We start from the raw sequence: 14,623 nt of genomic DNA, 5'->3' as shown, positions 1-14,623 counted from the left end.
ACATACACACAACACACACACACACAACACACACGTACACACACGTACACACACAACACACGAACACACGCAAACACATGCACAAACGTACACACACACAGACACTCACACACACACACACGTACACACACGTACACACACACATACACACATGTATACACATACACACACAAACACATACATACAACACACAGACACACACACATATACATACACCCACACACTACACACACACGTACACACATACACACACACAAACACATACATACCACACACAGACACACCCACACACATACAACACACAGGCACACACGCACACACACAAAATACACACATGGACACACGGACACACACATACACACACAAACAACACACACACACACACAGTGTTTTCCCTGCAAGCTTGAATTGAAAAAGAAGGGGCCAGCGTTCTGCTTCTGTAAAAGACTGACCAGCCCTGACCCTGATCCTGAGCACCCGGTCACACAGGAGAGAGTTGGGGTCCACAGCGCCCTGAGCTGACTGACAAAGGTGGCCCTCTCTCACAGGGGTGCTGGGAGAGTGCTGGACAGTGGGCTTTCAGGAACAGGCATCCATCTGCCCCTGTCAGGCACTGAGAGGACCTTTCCCTCAGCCGATATCACCGAAACATCACCAGGGAGCTGGGGAGTGTGAAAGACAAGATGGGGACCACACTGTACAGCTCCTTAGAAACCCCCTACAGCAGATCTAACTCTCATATTTCTTATAACCGTCCTCCACTTTTAAGCTTAAATGATAAATATGTGAAATTCAGTCCTGTATGCCTTGGTCTGAGTTTCTTTGATCTGTATATCCTTGCTTATAATGATCTGCCCACACTGCTCACAAACAAAGCCTTTCACTGTACTCTGGTACACGTGACAATAGATCAAACAAGGAAAGGCAGTCCAGTCAGTGTCGCGTGATTAGAGTTGCAGAGGCTTCCAGCATGAAACAGGCCCTTCAGCCTGACACAGCCGTGCTGCCCCTTCATTAGGAATATTCCTGATTTTATTTCGGATTAAGGGCTTTTGCCCGAAACGTCGATTGTCGCTTCACTTTGGATGCTGCCTGAACTGCTGTGCTCTTCCAGCACCACTGATCCAGAATCTGGGAAATGCGAGGTTATGGGGATGGGGGTGGGAGGTGACGCCCTTCAGAGGGTCGGTGCAGTCCCGATGGGCTGGTTCTCAATCCAGACCATTCCTTTACTTCATCTTTCACCTTCTGCCGTGCTGGGATTTGAGCCCATGACCCCAAAGCAATAGCCTGGGGGTTCTGGATGCTACTCTCTCCCCACCCCCACCTCCCTCTCGCTTATCTCTCCATGCTTCCAGCTCACTGCCTTTATTCCTGATGAAGGGCCCTTGCCCAAAACGTCGATTTCGCTGCTCGTTGGATGTTGCCTGAACTGCTGTGCTCTTCCAGCACCACTGATCCAGGTTCTGGGCTGTTAGCCCAGTGACGTTAACACAACACTATCTGCCAGCACCTGAAATTAAATGATAGTTGCAAGATGAGAATCTCTGAGATCTGTTATTAAATGAATGTAAATACTACTGTCCTCAGAGCCTGGATTCTTAGGCAACTGGGTCCAATCTCTATTTGCTATTCCCACCTTCTGCCTTCATATGCACTGAAACAAATCACACTCTGTAAAGGGGAGCTGCTGTCTGTTGGTCTCATGGAGTGAACGCGCCAGTTGGGATTTTTTCCAAGAACGCTATGCAGCCTGATTCTTTGATGTCTGACAGGAGAGTGATTGGCGCCCTGGCATCCATCATTCCTCCTCCATCTGGGGCTGCGACTGGCTTCAGTCGTGGCACACACGTGGCGTGCACATCGCACCTGGCCCCCCACTCCATCCAAAGTGTCCCGAGGCAACTTCAGCACCGCTCACAGGCTCTGCCAGAGGAACGCGCTCCCCCTGCGAGACGCCAGGGACCGGCGCCAGAGAAGAGGAGAGCCACAAATCCAAAACGGGAATTCAGAAGGAACCTTTTGAGTCATAGACTGGAGAGAGTGCAGGACTCAGTGACAAAAGGAGTCGATAAAGTTGAGTTTAAGGATAAGACAGGGAAAAGGAACTGGAGGCTAGAAGGGTTAAATATTAAAGGAGGCTAGTGTACTGGGTTAATGAGCTGTTGTAGCGTTGGAGATTCAAAGGGGAGTCAGCGGTCCCGTGATATTGCTGCCAGATTGTTAATGTTACTGACCCAGAAAATCATCTGGGGATCCAGATACAACTCAATTTTAAAACAAAACCTGGTGTTAAAAGTCGAATGACGACCACAAGTGCTGATTGTCGACGGGAAAACTCTCACTCATTCCCGTGAGGGAAGAAAGCTGCCATCCTGATGGGGCCTGGCTCACAGGTGACTCCAGACCCACAGTGATATGGGCGACTCTCAACGACCTTCTGGGATGGGCAATAAATGCTGGCCTGACCTCAACGCTGAGAGTGAATGAGGAAAACTGCAACTCTCCATCCAATGCCACCCCCTGTTATGAACACCAGTCTAACTTCAGCGAGAGCTGTTTGATTATAACTCTCAAAGCCACACCAGCCAGACAGTTCTGAGACAAAGCCCTTTTCTCTTCCATTGATTCACTGGACAAACTACAAGGTTGTGGTGAATTCTGTAAAGGTCTGCTCAGAACCCGAGCGGGGTGCAAAGGTAATTTACAGGGATTGGACGGAGATGTTTCATTCCCAGCAATAATCCCAGTAGAGAGATGGGAAATAAGAAGATGAACACGGGATTTATTTGAGCTGTTCAACATCATCCAGGGTCTGGTTACCATGACGGGCCCAGGGGGATCACTTTGAGGCAACAGGCAAATAGACCAGAGGAACGAGTCACCAAATCCACCGAGTGCACCACCCTGTATCAATCCCAAACTAATCCCACTTTCCCACTCTCCCCATAGCTCTGTATCAATCACCAAACGAATCCCACTGCCCCACTCTCTCCCCGTAGCCCTGTAGCAATCCCAAACTAATCCCACTTCCTCACTCTCTCCCCAAAGCCTTGAATCAATCCCAAACTAATCCCACTGACCCACTCTCTCTCCATAGCCCCGTATCAATCCCAAACTAATCCCACTGCCCCACTCTCTTCCCAAAGCCTTGAATCAATCCCAAACTAATCCCACTGATCCACTCTCTCTCCATAGCCCCGCACCAATCCTAAACTAATCCCACTGCCCCACTCCCTCCCCATAGCCCCGTATCAATCCCAAACCAATCCCACTGACCCACTCTTTCTCCATAGCCCTGTATCAATCCCAAACTAATCCCACTGACCCACTCTCTCTCCATAGCCCCGTATCAATCCCAAACTAAGCTCACTGCCCCACTCTCTCCCCATAGCCCTGTATCAATCCCAAACTAATCCCACTGCCCCACTCTCTCTCTCTCTCTCTCTCTCTCTGCATTAATCTCTATGTAATCTGACTGCCCCTTCGCTTTTAAGGACTTTAGTGAAGTTGATGGGTTTTTTCTGACAATTGATACATAGTGATCATTAGAATTATAATTCCAGATTTTTTATTGAATTCAAATTCCATCATATGTCATAGTGGGATTTGAACCCAGATCCCCAGATCATTACCTGGGTCTCTGGACTAATAGTGCAGCACTGGCCATTGCCTCCCGCTGAATTCCACATCAAAGTAATCTTGAACATAGAACATAGAACATTCCGCCATAGTACAGGCCCTTCTGCCTTCAATGTTGCGCTGACCTATGGAACCAATCTGAAGGGTAAAAAATGAGGTCTGCAGATGCTGGAGATCTGAAGCCCATCTAACCTACACTATTCCATTCTCATCCAGATGTTTGTCCAATGACCATTTAAATACCCTTAACATTGGTGAGTCTACCACTGGTGCTGGCAGGGCATTCCACGCCCCTACTACTCTGAGTAAAGAACCTACCTCTGACATCTGTCCTATATCTATCACCCCTCCATTTAAAGCTATGCCCCCTCGTGCTAACCATCACCATCTGAGGAAAAAGGCTCTCCCTGTCCACCCTATCTAACCCTCTGATTATCTTGTATATCTCAATTAAGTCACCTCTCAATCTGCTTCCCTCTAACAAAAACAGTCTCAAGTCCCTCAGCCTTTCCTCATCAGACCTTCCCTCCATACCAGGCAACATCCTGGTAAATCTCCTCTGAACCCTTTCCAAAGCTTCCACATCCGTCCTGTAATGCCGCGACGAGAATTGTACGCAATAATCCAAGGATGGCCGCACCAGAGTTTTGTACAGCTGCAACATGACCTAATGGCTCCAAAACCCAATTCCTGTACCAATAAAAGCCGACACAAACTATGCCTTCTTAACAACCCTATCAACCTGGGGGGCAACTTTCAGGCAGCTATGTAGGTCAACTTAGGTAAAGAGGAGGTACAACAAGATCTAGGTGCTCTTGTACATCAGTCAATAAAAGCAAGCATGCAGGTACAGCAGGCAGTGAAGAAAGCTAATGACATGCTGGCCTTCATAACAAGATGAAAGTGAGGTCTGCAGATGCTGGAGATCAGAGCTGAAAATGTGTTGCTGGAAAAGCGCAGCAGGTCAGGCAGCATCCAAGGCGCAGAAGAGTCGACGTTTCGGGCATGAGCCCTTCATCAGGAATGAGGAAAATGTGTTCAGCAGGCTAAGGTAAAAGGTAGGGAGGAGGGACTTGAGGGAGGGGCGATGGAGATGTGATAGGTGGAAGGAGGTCAAGGTGAGGGTGTTAGTCCAGAGTGGGGGTGGGGGCGGAGAGGTCAGGAAGAAGATTGCAGGTTAGGAGGGTGGTGCTGAGTTCGAGGGATTCGACTGAGACAAGGTGGGGGGGAGGGGAAATGAGGAAACTGGAGAAATCTAGGTTCATCCCTTGTGGTTGGAGGATTCCTAGGTGGAAGATGAGGCGCTCTTCCTCCAGCCGTCGTGTTGCTATGGTCTGGCGATGGAGGAGTCCAAGGACCTGCATGTCCTCGGTGGAGTGGGAGGGGGAGTTAAAGTGTTGAGCCACGGGGTGGTTGGGTTGGTTGGTCCGGGTGTCCCAGAGGTGTTCCCTGAAACGTTCTGCAAGTAGGCGGCCTGTCTCCCCAATATAGAGGAGGTCACATCGGGTGCAGTGAATGCAGTAAATGACGTGTGTGGAGATGCAGGTGAATTTGTGGCGGATATGGAAGGATCCCTTGGAGCCTTGGAGGGAAGTAAGGGGGGAGGTGTGGGCGCAAGTTTTGCATTTCTTGCGGTTGCAGGGGAAGGTGCCGGGAGTGGAGGTTGGGTTGGTGGGGGCTATGGACCTGACGAGGGAGTCACGGAGGGAGTGGTCTTTTCAGAACGCTGATAGGGGAGGGGATGGAAATATATCTCTGGTGGTGGGGTCCGTTTGGAGGTGGCGGAAATGACGGCGGATGATACGCTGTATATGGAGGTTGGTGGGGTGGTAGGTGAGAACCAGTGGGGTTCTGTCCTGGTGGCGATTGGAGGGGCAGGGCTCAAGGGCGGAGGGGCGGGAAGTGGAGGAGATGCGGTGGAGGGCATTGTCGATCACGTCTGGGGGGAAATTGCGTCTTTGAAGAAGGAGGCCATCTGGGCTGTGCGGTGTTGGAACTGGTCCTTCTGGGAGCAGATGCGACGGAGATGAAGGAATTGGGATTATGGAATGGTGTTTTTACAGGGGGCAGGGTGGGAGGAGGTGTAGTCTAGGTAGCTGTGGGAGTCGGTCGGTTTGTAGTAAATGTCCATGTTGATTCAGTCGCCCAAGATAGAAATGAAAAGGTCTAGGAAGGGGAGGGAGGAGTCTGAGACAGTCCAGGTAAGTTTGAGATCAGGGTGGAAGGTGTTGGTAACTGTTCAACCTCCTCGTGGGAGCATGAGGCAGCGCCGATACAGTCATCGATGTAGCGGAGGAAAAGGTGGGGGGTGGTGCCAGTGTAGCATCCGCAGTACTCTGCATTCCTGTTACTCCTTCCAAAGTGAATCACCTCACACGTTTCCGCATTTAACTCCATTTACCACCTCTCAGCCCAGCTCTGCAGCTTATCTATGTCCCTCTGTAACCTGCAACATCCTTCAGCACTATCCACAACTCCACCGACCTTAGTGTCATCTGCAAATTTATTAACCCATCTTTCTATGCCCTCATCCAGGTCATTTATGAAAATGACAAACAGCAGTGGGCCCAAAACACATCCTTGCAGTACACCACTAATAACTGGACTCCAGAATGAACATTTCCCATCAATCACAATTTAGTTTTTGGTCATAGAATTTACTTAGTAAAATGGAGGAGACCTGGGCTGAGTGACAAGAAACAGCAACATGGGTTTGTATTGGGATCCTCAGTTTCCCTGAAATATAGATTAATGATCTTCTCCTTGGTGGGTAAGTTTTAATTCCAAATGTCATGGATGACACACATGTATTCGAGTTGTAAACCGTGAGGACAATGAAGAGCTACAAAGGGGCATTGACAAGTTGGAGTAGTGTGTGGACCAGCAGCAGATGAGGTTTGATGCAGTAAACTGAGAGATGATGCACTTTTGTTAGAAGATCATTGAAAGCCAGTCTAAAACAGGGGCACAATTCTAAAGTGGTGGGGGGTGGGTGGTGGAAGCAGAAATAAGGGGCCTGACTGCACAGATCATTCAAGGTAGCAGGACAGATGGGGACAGCAGTAAATGTGGCAAGGAGGTGAACTTCTACAAGACAAAGGGCTTTTGCCCGAAACGTCGATTCTCCTGCCCCTCGGATGCTGCCTCAACCTGCTGTGCTTTTCCAGCACCACACTCTCGGCTCTGATCTCCAGCATCTGCAGTCCTGACTTTCTCCAAGACACTCGTGAAACCCTCAGCTGGAGTGTTGCGTCCAATAACATGCACCACATCATCGGAAAGATGTGAATGCGTTCGTGAGAGGTGCAGGGACAGAGGTGGTTCCGGGAATGCGAAACCTCAGTGATGAGGATAGATTGAGGAAGTTGGGACTGTTCTCCCCAGAAGAGAAGAAGGCTGAGGGGGGGCTCTGACAGGGGATTTCAGAATCATGAGTGGCTTGGACAGAGTAGGTAGGGAGAAGCTGTTTTCCCCTCGTAAAAGGGACAAGAATGAGAGGGCATAGATTTGAAATGCCATGTGAACAACACAAAGGTGAAGTGTGAAAAAATGCTTCCATTCAGTGAGGAGTTACAGTGCTGGCAAGTTTAATGAGAAGATTTGTAGCTCGGGTTGAGGTTCTGGATGTAGGTTTGCTCGCTGAGCTGGAAGGTTCATTTTCAGATGTTTCGTCACCATACTAGGTAACATCATCAGTGAGCCTCTGGTGAAGCAATGGTGTTAGTGACCCGCTTTCCATTTATGTGTTTAGGTGTCCTTGGGTTGGTGATGCCATTTCCTGTGGTGACATCATTTCCGGTGGTGATGTCATTTCAGTTCTTTTTCTCGGGGGTGGTAAATGGGATCCAAGTCAATGTGTTTGTTGATAGAGTTCCGGTTGGAATGCCATGCTTCTAGGAATTCTCGTGCGTGTCTCTGCCTGGCCTGCCCTAGGGTGGATGTGTTGTCCCAGTCGAAGTGGTGTCCTTCTTCATCCGTATGTGAGAGTGGGTCATGTCTTTTTGTGGCTAGTTGGTGTTCATGTATCCTGGTGGCTAGTTTTCTGCCTGTTTATCCAGTGTAGTGTTTGGTCCAGTTCTTGCAAGGTATTTTGTAAACGGCGTTAATTTGGCTTGTGGCCTGGAACTGCATGGAAGTGTGATGGAGGCAGGCTCAATGGATATTGGGCAATTATTTGAATAAAACTAATGTGCACTGCTCTGTCAAAAAGACTGGACATTGGCACTGGGTAATGATGAAAAAGCACAGCAGGTCAGGCAGCATCCAGGGAACAGGAGATTCGACGTTTCGGGCATAAGCCCTTATTCAGGCTTATGCCTGAAACGTCGAATCTCCTGTTCCCCGGATGCTGCCTGACCTGCTGCGCTTTTTCAGCAACACATTTTCAGCTCTGACCTCCAGCATCTGCAGACCTCACTTTCTCCACTGGGTAATGATGCTCACCTAACCAGTCGGTGTTGAATGATATTCCTCTGCACTTGTGTGATTCTGTGATATTGAATCCTCCTCGTTATGAATTAAATATTGAGGCACTGTAGTAAGGGCCAAAAAAGATCTCCTTGAACACAACCAGAACTGAGGGGTTATTTCAATCAATTATCACTGAACAGGTTCTTTCTCTAGATCAGTCAAGATGGTATTTTAAATCTACTCAATCTCTCCTCATTAGCCACCCCTCTCAGCTCCATAGTTAACCTAATTACAGTCTTGGTTTAAACATGGACAAAAGAGCTGAATTCCAGAGGGGAGGGGAGTGTGTGACTATTGACCAAGTGTGGCATCAATGAGATCATGGCTGATCTGGTTAGTCCTCAACCCTACTGTCCTGCCTTTTACCAATAACCCCCAAATCACTTTCTGATCCAAAATATGTCCATCTCAGCCTTGAGTAGACTTAGCGACCCAGGTAAATAATTGGCAGGTAAATAATTCCACACATTCATGGTCCCCTCAGAGAAAAAAAAATCCTGCTCATCTCTGTCTTAAATGAGCCACCACTTGTTCTGGGATGATGCCATCTGGTCCCAAATTCTCCCACTGGGGGAAACGACTTTTCCACATTTACCTTGTCAAGTCTTCCCTAAGAATCATCCATGTTTCAATTATGTCTCCTCTCATTCTTCTAAACACCAATGAGTACAGGTCCAACCTACTCAACCTGTCCTCATAAGACGATCCCTTCTTACCTGGTATCAGCCAAGTGAACCTTCTCTGGATAATCTCCAATGGGATTATATCTTCCCTTCTATAACCAGCCGAGAAATATTCACAGTATTCCCATCTGTGGTCTGACTAATGCTTTGAGTAGTGCTTTGAATAACTCATCCCTAACTGAACATGTTCCAACATTATATTCCATCCACCATTTTTTGCCCGCTTGCCTACATGTCTGCATTCCCCTGCAGAATTTTTGTACCATCCTTGTGACTCAACGTCCCGCTTATTTTAATGTCATCCGCAAACCTGAATAAAGTTCATCCACTTTCCTCATCCAAATCATTAATAAATATGGTAAACAATTGCAGCCTCTGCACTGATCCCAGGGACAGATCCTAAAATTGCCTTCCTCTTTATCCCACCTCCCTGTCTTCCATTAGTTAGGCAATTTTCCATCCAGCTGAAAATGTGTTGCTGGTTAAAGCACAGCAGGTTAGGCAGCATCCAAGGAACAGGAAATTCGACGTTTCGGGCCAGAGCCCTTCATCAGGAATGAATTTTTCATCCATGCTAATATACTCCCTCCAACATTATGCGCATTTATCTTATGAAGTAGCCCAATGTGTGTTACCTTATCAAATGCCTTCTGAAAATCCAACTATATCATATCTACTGCTTTCCCTTTGTCTATCCTGCTTGATTCTTCTTCAAAGAATTCGAGTAAATTTGTCAGCAATGATTTTCCCACCATGAAGCCATGTTAACATTGCCTGGTCATAGTTAGTATTTCTTGTTGCTCTGCTATTGCAGCCTTTACAAAATTTGAACATTTACCCAACTGCAAATGTTAACATAACTGATCAAAACTTACCTGCACATTGTAGAACATAGAACATAGAACATTCCAGCACAGTACAGGCTCTTCGGCCCTCGATGTTGCGCCGATCTGTGAAACCAATCCGAAGCCCATCTAACCTACACTATTCCATTCTCATCCACATGCCTATCCAATGACCATTTAAAAGCCCTTAAAGTTGGTGAGTCTACTACTGCTGCACACAGTCTATTCCACATCCCTGCTACTCTCTGAGTAATGAAACTACCCTCTGACATCTGTCCTATATCTATCACCCCTCCATTTAAAGCTATGTTCCCTCGTGCCAGCCATTACCCCCTGAGGGAAAAGGCTCGCCCTGTCCACCCTATCTAACCCTCTGATTATCTTATATGTCTCAATTAAGTCACCTCTCAACCTTCTTCTCTCTAATGAGAACAGCCTTAGGTCCCTCAGCCTTTCCACATGAGACCTTCCTTCCATTCTAGGCAACCTCCTTGTAAATCTCCTCTGAACCCCCTCCAAAGCTTCCTTCATATAATGTGGTGACTAGAACTGTATGCAATATCCAAGTGCAGCTGTACCAGAGTTTTGTACAGCTGCAGAATGACCACATGGTTCTGAAACTCAATCCCTCTACCAATAAAAGTGAACACACCATGTGCCTTCTTAACAATCAGATCAACGTGGGTGGCAACTTTCAGGGATCTATGCACCTGGTCACTGAGATCTCTCTGTTCATCTACGCTACCAAGAATCTTCCCATTAGCCCAGTACTCTGTATTCCTGTTACTCCTTCCAAAGTGAATCATTTCACACTTTCTCACATTAAACTCCATTTGTCATCTCTCAGCCCAGCTCTGCATTATCTAAGTCCCTCTGTAATCGACAACACCCTTTCGCACTATCCACAACCCACCAACCTCAGTGTCATCCGCAAACGTACTGACAATTCTTTGACGTCCTCATCCAGGTCATTAGACAAACAGCAGTGGATCCAAAGCAGATCCTTGCGGTACACCACTAGTAACTGAACTCCAGGATTAACACTTCGCATCAACCACTACCCGCTGTTTTCTTTCAGCTCACCAACTTCTGATCCAAACCGCTAAATCACCCTCAATCCTAAGCCTCTGTATTTTGCGCAATACCCTACCATGGGGAACCTAATCAAATCAAATGCCTTACTGTAATTACCCCAAATTTGTCTACTTCCCTTTTCAAATAAACATGCTCTCCAATCCCATGGGATGTTTCCAGACCCTGAGGGTTCCTGAAAATGTATTTAATACCTGGTAGATGTTCCCCTTCATCCTAGGATACATCCCATTGCATCGAGGGGATCTATTAATCTTAAGTCCCATTAGTTTTCCCAGCACTTTCACGAGTAATGGTTATATTTATTTCCTCTCCTGTTTTCACCTTTGACCACGGTATTTAGAAATTTCGGACTGTAATAACAGTCTTCTACTGAGAAGTATTGATTCGACTTCACTGCAGCACATAACTCACCCCCTGACTCCCTCAAAACCTGCCCACCCGCTACAAGACACAAGTCAGGAGTGTGGTGGAATACTCCCCACTTGCCTGGATGGGTGTAGCTCCAACAACACTCAAGAAGCTTGATATGAGTCAGGACTCACTGCTTCACCTAGAAGGATCGTTTGGGGCCTTAGACAGTGAGGATCAAGGATAGGTGTTATATCTTCTGTGCTCACATGGAGAAGTGACACAGAGTGACTGGGGAGTGGGCTATGGTGCAGAGGAGATTTCCCAGGATGTTGCCTGTAGAGTTTCAGTGATGAAGAGAGATTGGACAAACTGGATTTGTTTTCCTTACATCAGAGTAGATCGAGAGGGGCGAACATGATGAAGATGTATAAAATTATAAGCGGCATAGATAGGAAGAAACTTTACCCCCCAAGTGGATCAATGACCAGTGGGTGTAGATTGGACGTAAGGGGTTGGAGATTTCAAAGGGATGGGAGGAAAACCTTTCTCACGCAGACGGTGGTAAGAACCTGGAACTCACTGCCTGTGAAGATGGGAGAGGCAGGAACCCTCACCATATTGAAGGCGTATTTAGATGTACACTTGTAATGTCAAGACATACAAGGTTAGGGGTGAAGTGCTGGAAAATGGGATAAGAATAGATTGGTGGTTGTTTTTGATGATCACAGATATGGTGGGCTGATAGGTCTTTCTCAATACTGTAGATCTTGATGACTCTAGGGAGCATACCTTTGGAAGGGGGTGGCAATGTATTTGGTATGCTGGTTGTGAAAGCCTGTATTTAGGACAACAAATAAATAAAGCTGGTTTCAAATGCATGTAAACTTTATCACTGGTCCCAATCGGTTTGTGAACGACTTGCTGGGGGGACTCCAAGTTGATTACAAGCCGTGCGTGCCGCAGAACATACCAGAGAAGCTGTCCTTGTCCATTGCAATCAGATCCCTGGCTTGATAAAGGTAGCACCGAAGATGATATCTGGTTCCATCTGAAGAGAACACAAGAGATCCACATTGTTCAGAAACTGAGCTTCCTTTGTGTAAAACACATACATCTTTCTGGGCTGACCGCTCACTGGGTTCTGGATCAGTGGTGCTGGAAGAGCACAGCAGTTCAGGCAGCATCCAAAGTGCAGCGAAATCGATGTTTTGGGCAAAAGCCCCTCACTGAGACCTACAGCAATTAGACGCTGAGAAGGTGGAGATGGTTGGTCTTATGATTCACTCTGGTGAAGCACTGTGACATTGGATTTGAACCCACAGGAGGCCATTCAGCCCCTCCATTGTGTTTCAGCATTCAGTACCATCATGGCTGATCTTGTTTATCAGCCCCATTTTCACACCCTATCCCCAACTCCTTCAATTGTCTTCGTGCCCAAAGATCTGGAGGATGCCCTGGTGAAGACACTGGGTTAGTAATGCTAATGAACCCCAGACTAATGTACAGGGGTTGTGGGTTCAAATCCCACCACACCAGATGGTGAAATCTGTATTTAATTAAAAAAAACAAGGAGGAGGGGGGCTGTTAGGAAAAACAGCGACCATGTGACAATATGTTGATTGTCATAAAAGGCCAACATCTGTTCCTATGTCACACAAAATAGTGCCTTTGAAAGTCTCTGCAATGGACCAAACATTGTTCATTCATGGCCTTTAGGGAAGGAAACCAACCTGGCCCACATGGGACTCCAACCCCAGAGTTATGACTGACATTGAACTGCCCTCTGGACAATTCGGGACGGGCAATAAATGCTGGCCTGGTCATCAACACCCTCATCCCATGAAGACAATTTAAATTACCTCGCACTCACATTCTCAAACACACTCATTCACTGAGGTGATGACAAACCCCTGTGATAGAGATCTCCCAAAATACACACACATCCCTATGGGCATAAACACACACATACACACACACTCTCGCTCATACACACACTCTCACACACAGATACACTCTCTCTCTTAGACACACACACTCACACACACACATAAACACACACACACACACACACACATAAACACATACACATTCTCTCTCACGCACACTGTCTCTCACACACACACACACATAGACACACACTCTCTCACACCCTCACACACTCACACACATACTCTCTCTTTCTCACACACATACTCTCTTTCATACACACTCATTCTCTTTCTCTCTCTCTTTCTCTCACACACACACATACACACTCTCTCACACACACACACATACTCTCTTTCATACACACACACTCTTTCTCTCTCTCTTTCTCACGCACACACACATACAGACACCCTTTCTCTCACACACTCTCTCTTTCTCACACACATACTCTCATACACACATTCTCTCTCTTTCTCACGCACACACATACAGACACTCTTTCTTTCACACACTCTTTCTCTCTCTCTCTTTCTCATGCAGACACTTTCTCTCTCTCTTTCTCATGCAGACACACTCTCTCTCTCACACACACACACACTCTCTCTCCCTTTCTCACACGCATACTCTCTTTCATACACGCACACTCTCTTTCTCTCTCTCTTTCTCACGCACACACACATGATCTGGTGACAGTCTGTGGCGATACAGAAGGGTTGTACTTACAGTCAAATATACAGGAGACGGTGGGTGTATTCACACCCAGATTGAGGGCTGACATTGATTTCTCCTCACTCTTGTCATCTGTGACACCACCCTGTAAAGACAGACCACCGTCACTGAGGAAGCCTCAATCCTCACCCAAATAAATTTCCAGCTGCTTGTTCTGATTCCCTCAGAGGAGGGGGGGGGGGGGGGCTTCCTCTCCTCCGGGGCCACTTCCTCAGGGAGCCAATTAATGCACAGCGAGATCCCACAGACAGCAAGGTGATAATCTGCTTCAGTGACAGGGGTTCAGGATAAATATTGACAGGAACACATCTTCGAAACGGTGACCCTGGGATCGTTCACAGCATCTGACATCTTGACTGGATGTCTGACCTGAGAAATGACCCTGTTGGCAGTGTGGCACTCCCACAGTGGTGCACGGGAACCATCAGCCTGGAATACAGGCTCTCCATTGGGACTTTCTGTCTTGCGTTTAACAGTACAATCCACAAAGGCACAGACCAGCCACAGCACAGGCAGAGGCTATTTGGCCCATCTTCTCTGTGCTGGCTTCTTAATTAACATTTCACCACCTTCTCTGCCTAACTCTGCACTTTGTTCCTGCCCAACGGATCATCCGGTTCCCTTTGGATTAGCCCAATTGAATCTGCCTCCACCAGGCTGTCAGACAGTATATTCCACAGAGAAACCTGCTTCCCAATCCTCCTGCCAATGGGAACTGTTTGAACAGGTTGGATTCAAGAGAGTAGCTCAGTAAGCCATTTCCAAAGGCATTGGGAAAGTGATGCCCTAGTGGTATTATCACTGGACTGTTAATCCAGAGACCCAGGTCATGTTCTGGGGTCCTGGGTGCGAATCCCACCACGGCAGATGGTGGAATCT

At 47.3% G+C, this 14,623-nt stretch overlaps 1 protein-coding gene across 6 annotated transcripts in view; it reads right to left on the bottom strand.

Moving 5' to 3' along the window:
* dysf (dysferlin, limb girdle muscular dystrophy 2B (autosomal recessive)) overlaps positions 1-14,623 on the bottom strand; it is a 440,247-nt gene that overhangs the window by 117,369 nt on the left and 308,255 nt on the right. For all 6 annotated transcript variants that reach the window (XM_060835988.1, XM_060835909.1, XM_060836235.1 and 3 more), the window contains 2 exons: positions 13,739-13,829; positions 12,057-12,134 (listed from right to left, as the gene is read on the bottom strand). In XM_060835988.1, the coding sequence (XP_060691971.1) occupies positions 12,057-12,134; positions 13,739-13,829 (169 nt within the window). The remainder of the gene's footprint in view (positions 1-12,056; positions 12,135-13,738; positions 13,830-14,623) is intronic.

The sequence above is a fragment of the Hemiscyllium ocellatum genome, chromosome 1 (assembly GCF_020745735.1).
Source record: "Hemiscyllium ocellatum isolate sHemOce1 chromosome 1, sHemOce1.pat.X.cur, whole genome shotgun sequence".
Taxonomy (NCBI): Eukaryota; Metazoa; Chordata; class Chondrichthyes; order Orectolobiformes; family Hemiscylliidae; genus Hemiscyllium; species Hemiscyllium ocellatum.
Note: the sequence above shows the minus strand (reverse complement) of the source record. Positions and strands in the feature narration are given on the sequence as shown.